The sequence below is a fragment of the Talpa europaea genome, assembly GCF_964194135.1.
Source record: "Talpa europaea genome assembly, chromosome: 6".
Classification (NCBI taxonomy): Eukaryota; Metazoa; Chordata; class Mammalia; order Eulipotyphla; family Talpidae; genus Talpa; species Talpa europaea.
In genome coordinates, this window is record NC_140072.1 from 12,154,316 (window position 1) to 12,163,545 (window position 9,230).

Sequence of the window (9,230 nt, forward strand, 5' to 3'; positions counted from 1 at the left end):
AAGGACCCACGTGCAGGGCCCCGAAGGACCCGGGTGCAGGGCCCGGGTGGACCCAGGTGCAGGGCCCCGGCGGGCCCGGGTGCAGGGCCCGGGTGGACCCAGGTGCAGGGCCCCGAAGGACCCACGTGCAGGGCCCCGAAGGACCCGGGTGCAGGGCCCGGATGGACCCAGGTGCAGGGCCCCGGCGGGCCCGGGTGCAGGGCCCGGGTGGACCCAGGTGCAGGGCCCCGGCGGGCCCGGGTGCAGGGCCCGGGTGGACCCAGGTGCAGGGCCCCGGCGGGCCCGGGTGCAGGGCCCGGGTGGACCCAGGTGCAGGGCCCCGGCGGGCCCGGGTGCAGGGCCCGGGTGGACCCAGGTGCAGGGCCCCGGCGGGCCCGGGTGCAGGGCCCGGGTGGACCCAGGTGCAGGGCCCCGAAGGACCCACGTGCAGGGCCCCGGAGGACCCGGGTGCAGAGCCCCGGAGGACCCGGGTGCAGGGCGGTGGACCCGGGTGCAGAGCCCGGGCGACCCGGGCGCGCCGCGTGGACCCCCCGCCGGGACAAGGGCTGCCCCGTCGTCCCCGCGCCCCTGCCCGACCGTGTCCCCAGGCCGCGCAGTGACTCCCCGCCGGCGCCCGGCTCCCTCCCCCGGGGCCCCCCGGGAAGGAGAAGGAGTGGCCGGGGCCTCCTGACCCCCCTCTCCCGCGCAGACAACAAGTACGCGCCCGCCGTCACCCTCAACGGCTTCGTCTTCATCCTGGGGGGCGCTTATGCCCGGGCCACCACCATCTACGACCCCGAGAAGGGCAACATCAAGGCGGGCCCGAACATGAACCACTCCCGCCAGTTCTGCAGGTGAGGGGCCCGCGGGGCGCGGGGGGGGGGGCCAGAACTGCGGGGTCGGGGCCTAGTCGCCCCCCAGCACGCCCCGCCCGACGGCGGCCCCCCAGCCGCGGGGGCGAGGCCGGCCAGGGCAGGACGGTCCGTGCACAGCCGTGGCCGGGGCGGGCCCCTCGCAGCCTCGGCCCGGGAGCCCGAGCCGGAGGCTCCAGGTGACGCCACCGCAGAGCTGAGGTGCGGGGTTTCCCGCGGGGTCCCGCCCCTCGAGGCCCCCCTTTCTCCGAGGGGCGCCGGTGCGCTGCGGGCGCGGGGCCGGGCCCAGCCGGGGGTGGGACGCGCGGGCGAGCCGAGCGCTGGACCGGGCAGGGGCTGTCGGGCGCCCTCGAGAGGAGCCGCCCCCCAGGTCCTGGCACGCCCGGCGCGAAAGTCACCCCAGCCCGGGGCCTGGAGGACGGGTGTCTCCAGTCAGAGGACGGCGCGGGGAGCCCGCGTTTGCAGGGAGGGCAGGCGGCCTGGGGGCCGCGGGTGGCCACGCGCTGCCCGGCCCGACGGCTCCTTCTCTCCCGCCCGCAGCGCCGTGGTGCTCGACGGCAAGATCTACGCGACGGGCGGCATCGTGAGCAGCGAGGGGCCCGCCCTGGGCAACATGGAAGCCTACGAGCCGGCCACCAACACGTGGGCGCTGCTGCCCCACATGCCCTGCCCCGTGTTCAGACACGGCTGCGTGGTGATCAAGAAGTACATCCAGAGCGGCTGAGGCGCCCGGGCGGGGCTTGGACGAGCCCGGCGAGGCGAGCGCTCCTCGCGGCCGTCAGTTTCCAGCAGCACCAACGGAGGCCGACGACGCACCCAGGAACCCACTGCGCTGACATTTCGAATGCTCTGCATTGAATGTAGAAAATCATCCTCGCCTTTAGGGGCCCCCGGGGCTCGGCGCTCCGGGGCCCTCCCAGCCAGGGACGCCCGGCCTCCTGCGAGGCACTTGCTCTGAGTGGAGGCGCTCGCTCTGCCCGGTCCAATAGAGTTTCACATATTTTTCCACTGGGAGAGAGAAGCTGTTTTTTCCTTCCTGCAGAGCAAGCTCGGCCCCTGAGCACGCAGCTCAGCTACCCTGTGACAATACTAGGCGTCAGGCTCTCTTGGAATAAGATCAAAGTGTCCTTATCACTTTGATTCCTGCTTTTGTTTTTAATCAATCTACACTTGCAAGTGGGCGAGGGAAAACGAGGACAACCTGTGCGGCAGGGGCTTAGGGAGCCTGGACCAGGCCAGCCCCGGGGAGCAGGATGTGGCCAGAGGCTGGGGGTGCTGGGGACGGGACGGCCAACGAGCCCGCTGCCATTGCCAGGGTTCACCGCCGTGTTTCTGCTGGGGAAGGGCGAGGTGACTGTGCTAGCTTTCTCTTATCCAATACCAGTTATTTAGATTTCCAAGGCATTTTCTTGATAAACAAAAGGCTATTTTTAAGTACTGAGAGGAGGAGGAGGCCACAGGAGACGTGGGGACCCCCAAAGCTCTTCGTAGGTGGTGGCAGAGCGGGGCATTTGCTCTAATTTTTCTATGTGCAGAATAGAGGACCTCTCCTGGGGTGGGGGCGAGTGCCCCCCCGTTTTATTTTTTAGAAGAAGTGACTCCCAGACAGCCCCCCATAGAAGCAGTGCCTCCTGGAGGTGCTGCCAAGGAAGATTCTGTTCTGGAAGGAAACCAGTCCGGCTCCCTCCGTGAGGTACAGCTGAGGACCCAGGCCGGGTGGGGAGGGGTGGAGGGAAGCGGGAGAATAAATGTCTACAAAGCACAGGAGACTATTTTTGATATTTATAGCTATATATTCAGGCACCTGCCTCCATAGCTCTCAGGATGGGGACAGCCTCTTAGACGAGCCATGGCCGCCACGGCCCGAGGGCACGAGCAGGAGCTCGCTTCTTGTAGCATCTTCACCCGAGAAAGGAAGCCAGGAAGGAGGGGTCGTGGCTCCAAAGAGAAGCCCCTGCCCGTCCGCAGCCCCGCGCCCCCCGCACGGTGATCAGCTTCCATCCCGGGCCAGTAGGACGCCGACGCCGCCACCGCGCTGTTGAGTTGAAGTTGGTACCAAATATACATTTGCCATTTTCCTATTTCGGAAGTCAACTTGCTGTCATTTCACAGGAAGAACCATCTCGAAGGAGAAGGACAGCACACACTCTCCACTTCCAGTCTCTGAGGACACCAGGTTCCGGTCACCACGTCGGCATCGATTTCTAGCACTCCAGCTGTGGCTCCCCCTTGGACAGGACACCGAGCTTCGTTATGCAGTTTTTAATATTATTTATTCTTTTAAAAAGTAATAAGCACAAAACTACATACATTGTATGTCATTTAAAGTATTTATGTCAAACAGGGTGCAAGTGTGAACCCCAGGACTGGAGCACAAATTTCTAACTGCCCGGGGCAGGGCTCATGTTAGCGTCGGTGTGTAACGTCTGCCTCCAAAGGAGGTGTTAGTGGTCAGCAAGACTCAACACAGATGACCTTGCAAATTCCGTTCCTCTCATCTATCACACTGGAGCAAAACTGGCTATTTCTGTGAATGATAGAAAACAGGGTTCTCTGTAATGGTATTGTACATAGTATATGTTTATTGTTAAGTTCTTGTTATATTATAATAAATATATTTATAGATCTAGACCTGGAAGCCAATGTCATGTGTTTGTGTGCCAAGGCCCAGGCCGCAGTGAGGACCCCCAGGACAGACCTTCTTCCTCTCTGCCATCAGCTGTCTGGGCCCCCTCTAGACTCAAATGCAGATGGGCATGATTAGATGGGACAGGACGGCTTAGCAAGGGGATGTGGCATTGAAGAGGAAGCCAAGGATTAAGGGCAAGTAAAGGCCAAAGTTGAAGGGATTTGCAAATACCGAGGAGCTTCAGTTGCGAGTGCTCTTCTCTTGATTGAAGCCTGTGCAACCGAAGGCCTCTGTTAGCTTCCTGCTGGCCCAGGTCCTGGGCCTGGGACTCTGGGGAGGGGAGGGAGGGAGGGGTCCAAGTCACATGACAACTCCAACTCATCAGCTGGAAAAGAAACACACTCGTTTTCTCCAGGAAGAACAAGGTGTGCTTTCTACCCTAAAATCCAGGCAGGGTAGACACTCTCCTTTTGCAGTCTCACCTGAGGCTGGTCTCTAACCTGTCACGTAGACTGGCTTCACTCTGCTAAGAAGCCCCAGGCCAGGCTTCCCAAGGTGGAAATGCAAGCCAGCTGATTGCTCACCCTCTTGCAGGGAGTGTAGGAGAGGGTGCATTTGCGGGCATTTCATCTATGTGAAAAGCCCCACATTTTTCATCTCAGTCTCACCAAGACCTAGTGTCTCCTTGCAAGAAAATAGTCTGAAGAAAATGGGTCGGGTAGGTGGGAGCACTTCAGAGAACCTGACTGAGGGTTTCTGATGAGTAGATCAAATACTTGCCAGAAAAGTATCTGGAATGACATCTTCAGAAGCACCAGCTCTCAAGGAAAGGATGGAGGATGTCTAGAAGCCTGCCATCGTGAAGAGCTAAACTTATCATCTGTTCTAAAAACCAAGCAGTAATTTATTAGCTCCTTGTCAGAGAAACATGTTCTCTATGTCTAAGAAGAGTCTGTGTACTTTGTACTTAACTCTGGTGCAGTAAACAAATTACATTTTACCATAAAATGTGCTAGGTTCCAAATAGCCATGGGGTGGGGAGAGGGGTCCTCCCCTGTTGGCCTCAAGTTGGTGCTATTGGACCATCAGGCCCCCGGATGGTGGGAAAGTTTATCAGGACAACCATAAACAGGGCATGGACCACCGTATGTATGAAATTTTTAAAACCCATAGCCAAAATAAGAAAGCAATCAGGAATATTATCTGCAGTCCATATGACAAAGGATTATGATTTTTTATTAGAGGTTTCATAATTCAGTAATAAAATGTTAAGTGATTCCAGCTGTTACAGGATCATACCCAACAAAGAGGAAATGCTGCTAGTAAACATCGAAACGTTCAACATTGGTAGTTACTAAACCTAAAATAAAAACCTAAAATAAAGGGGGATGCGGGGCAGGTGCTGATGAGTGGTCAGACCCTTGAGTTGTGCAAAAGGTTCTGTGAACTGAAATGGCCCCTGTAGAAAGCCATGTGGCAGGTACCATGTATCAAGAACCTCAAGAGCACCTGATTTAAAAAATCCACTTCTTGGGCCTCCCCGGTAGTGCCGCGGGTTGAACGCCGTAATGTGAAGCTGTCCGCAGCCTCCGCAGTGCGGGTTCGATCCCAGCCGGCTGGCGAGAATCCCACATGGCACAGCAGACCTCTCCTGTCTCGCCCGCTGCTCCCCTCAGCAGTGTGTTTCAGTCAGTCTGCCTGTTCTGCTCCCTGCTGTGTCTTTAGTGAATCCCCTCATCCTCCCACACCTCTGGCCTGTACCCCAGTTCTTGTATAAAAATAAATAAATCTTTAAAAAAAAAATTGGCATCCATAAGGAAATAGTACAGCCCATGGGAAGAGTTGTAACAATTAACTCCCTTTTCCTGACACTAAATGGCAGGCACCACTCTAAGCACTTACACTGCTGATTCCTCACGTTGTACAAAGTAGGTTCTGAACACACGCAATAATATGAAAGACATTTCAAGAGAAGGAAAACAAGCAAGTTTTATATTTGTATGTGATTGTGATTAAGACATATATATATAAAGATCCATACACTATAGATACAGATATAGAAAATATGTATATAAAAATGGCCAAACAAGCAGTTATAAAACTGCTATTAACTGTACTCATGAATTGTGGACATTTTTTCTCTCTTCACTAAAATGTTTGTAACATGATGACATTATTTTCATAGTAAAGACATTTTTCCAATGGAGAATGAGGTGCAGAGAGCAATCTTTCCCTTATATTTTAGTCTAAGAAATTCTCAAATATCATTTCCTACTTGGGGCACCATAAGCAATGGAGAAGTTGAAAGGATTTAGAATAAGTAACAAAGAATGACAAATAATAGGTTGCCAGCAATAGTCAAATTGGTTTTTTTTTTTTTTTTAAATTTAAGGCTAAGGGGTGAATGGATTACATCTTTCAGTGCATGAAGATTTTCATAAAAAAAAAAAAATCAACACTTCTCTGTGTTCTTGAAAGGTCAAGCAAGACGAAAAGGACAATAATGAAGAAGGGACGTTCTCATTTGACAAAGATACAGGCATCAAGGCTAAAACTCTGGGCCGGGTTCCCAGGAGCCTTGTGAATGTCTTCTCTAATGAAACCTCAGTAAGGTATTTAGACAACACAACTGCACACGTATCTCACTTTATCCCCTCAGCTGCCCTCAGGGGCGCCGGGAAACCACCTCGGGGAAGCTGAGCCACTTGTCTAGGAACAGTGGTGACTAGACTGCCCCCACTGCTCCCCGCGCAGCGTCACGCCAGTCCTCCCAACCACCCTCAGAGGACAGCTGCTCCCACTGCACAGGGAGTCCCGGGTCCGCAGGAGCAGAGATTAGAGTCTGAGGTACACGAGTATTCAAAGCAGCCACTGACTCGCCCAGCCGAGCCACACGGCCGGCCTCTGCACAGAGCTGGCGTTGCCAGCCCACGGGGCTCAAGACTAAGGCTCCTTCCTCCTCCCCCAGCTACCTCGGGAATCCGTGAAGAGAAGTTAGCAGTCTGTGAACCTGCTGGACACTCAGCTCTGTGCTACCACACTGCTCTGTAGAAGCAATTTTCAAAATGCCCAGGAAGAGTCTCAGCAGGACACGGGCTTCCTTCAGCGGAAGGCTTTGCCTTTGCATGGGGAAGTTGGGTCAGGGGGATTCGAAAAGCTCCACTGCTGGAGGGTGTCAGCAGCCACGGCTGCCCCACTGCGAGGCTTCACTCACTTCACTCGCAGCCACAACCCAGGAGAGGAAGGGGAAGAACAGTATTAGCCCCGCCTACACTATCCTTAGCCCCCAAGGGGTTATCGCAGCCTTGCACTGAGGTAGGTGTTTTCCCACCTGACTAAAATGAGGACCCAACTCTAAGAAGTCTACCTCTTGATGGCAACATACAAAAACCCATGTGCTCTGTTGCCCACTATGCAGCCCCTGGCAGTCCCCGGGCTGTCCTCACAAAGGGCGAGCACAGCCTTGAATGGCTCACACTGGGTCAGTAGGGCTATTATGTTCTTACGGGTCAGGACCACATCCTTTCATCTCCCCCCACGGGGCACCTTGCCCTAATTGTGCCAGTCCGACTGCCCATACTCTATTGGCAGTCTGAAAAAATGGTTGAGTTATGAAAATACAAAGGCAAGGTCACAATATTGCACACTGCTTTCGTCATCCCTGGTGCCCACAGGTGACTGCAGATGCAGCAGTGGTGTTAAGAGTTCTCACTGACTGCACAGAATTCCTTCATTCTCAGAGAAGCTCAGGCCTGGGCGTCCCAGGGGTTTCAGTCCTGGGACGTCGCATCCCTGACAGTAAAAATCAGTCGTGGAGGCTCTTCAGTTACACCCTCCGTCCTCCAGCACCTTCCTGTCATCACTGTCTTATTCTAAACCCTCATCACTTTCTGCTTTAGCTGTTAGTACAGCTTTTCTTTTCATGGTTATTTTTTAAATAACAGCTTTACTGGCGTATAATTCAGATATGATGAAATCCACCCCTTTTTAAAGCACAATTAAATGGTTTTTCATATGCTCATGGAATTGAGCACCCATCACCACTACCTGATTGAAGAGCATTTTAATCTTCTCCAAAAGAAACTTGTGCCCACTAGTGTCACTCTGCATTTCCTGCATATTATATGTGGTCTTTTCCTTCTGGCCTCATTCTCTTAGCAAAGTGTTCTCAAGATTCATCCATGTTGTAGTGTGTATTTGCAGTTTATTCCTTTTTATGGCCAAATAATATTCCACTGAGTGGATCTATTGAATGGATATATAGACAGTTGTTTATGCATTCATCAGCAGATGGACATTTGGGTCACTTCCACATTTTAACTATTATGAATATTTGCTGCTATAAACATTTGTATACAATGTTTTGAGATTAAATAAATTTGAGAAATGTTGGGCTCAACAAAGTTAAACAGGCTTCTTTACTAACATTCATTCACATTTTACTAAAGTAGACACACGAGGCCATGTTTTCCAAACTCACTTGGCCCCCAACTGCCCTCCCCAACCCTCGCCAGCCCCATCTAGAAAACTTCTAAATTATGCAACAAGGTCAAATAGTGCCATGGGATTCTAGGGTCAGTACATTCTCTTCTCTCTGAAGGAAAGTAAAGGAAATGATATTGTGAAGGGTTCAGAAGCAAGTTCTAATTTAGAATTCTCAAGCTATTACCTTAGAAAGATTGATACATTTTTAGATGGTGACAGAAGAAATAAGATCAGTATTCTTCAAAGTCAATAAAATCCTTTTCCTGAATACAGTGAAATATATTTCATGGTCATTTCTAAGTTCCAAAAACCCTTTAGCATCTCTTACATGGTAATATTAAAAAACTGAAACCACTGCACACAAGCACTACACACAGCAACCGAAATACCAACCTGCATGCCCCTGACAGTAGAAGCAGCATGATTCGACAATTTCTGGAAAAGACTTTTCAGTGTTTTGTATTTGATTAATTTTGAATGACATGACCATCCATATTCGCAGCTAGTCAGAGATCAGAGAATTCAATCACTTGTGCCCTAGCAGTATTTAAAATTCAAAACTTTTCACATTAATTCCAGTAGTCTCTTCAAAACGTATTAAAACATAAAAGCATCTTATTAACATTTGTGCTTGGATCAACATTTGTGGTAGTTGCAAGACAGAGTTTTATGCAATCCCAGCTATAAATCTTGATGACGGAGAAAGAAGGGAAGGAGCTTGTTGATAATTTTTTGGGATTTTTTTTTATTTCTGTGGATATATATTTAAGTTCAAATATATTTAAGGATAAAGAAATATGTCAACAATATGAAACATTTTTTAGCATGTGATAGGCAATACTCCTTTTGCTGCAAGTTTCATCTTAATCTTATTAAAGGAAAATCGCTATTACACTATGATAAATGACAAAACTGAAAGCTTACTGGTGTGAAGTAATTTGAGACTTCCCACCACAAATAACCTGTATGTCAGTAATATATTAAGTATAGCATTACTAGTAGATTGTCACATTTCTTTTTAAAAGGACATTCTATTTGAAAAGCCTTGTTAAATACTTTCTATTCATTAAAATGCTAAAATAGAAATTTATAATTTTCAGTATTTCTCAAGTGTTGCTATAAGCAAAGTAACTACATGCAGTGTTTAGAAATAATATTATCTCATGTTAAAATTTAACTTTACTTTGTTGCCACAATGAGAAAAAGCTCTATGCTGTATTGCAGACAGTCATGGACATGTGTCTTGGGCTACTCCTGCTTTTTAT

At 51.1% G+C, this 9,230-nt stretch overlaps 1 protein-coding gene across 1 annotated transcript in view; it reads left to right on the top strand.

Moving 5' to 3' along the window:
• Positions 1–1,575, top strand: part of KLHL29 (kelch like family member 29) — a gene marked incomplete at its 3' end in the record, with an annotated part of 115,656 nt that extends 114,081 nt beyond the window's left edge. Inside the window, exons 11-12 of the mRNA XM_084234489.1 lie at positions 689–833; positions 1,392–1,575. Of these exons, the coding sequence (XP_084090615.1) occupies positions 689–833; positions 1,392–1,575 (329 nt within the window). The remainder of the gene's footprint in view (positions 1–688; positions 834–1,391) is intronic.
• Positions 1,576–9,230: the final 7,655 nt, after the last annotated feature.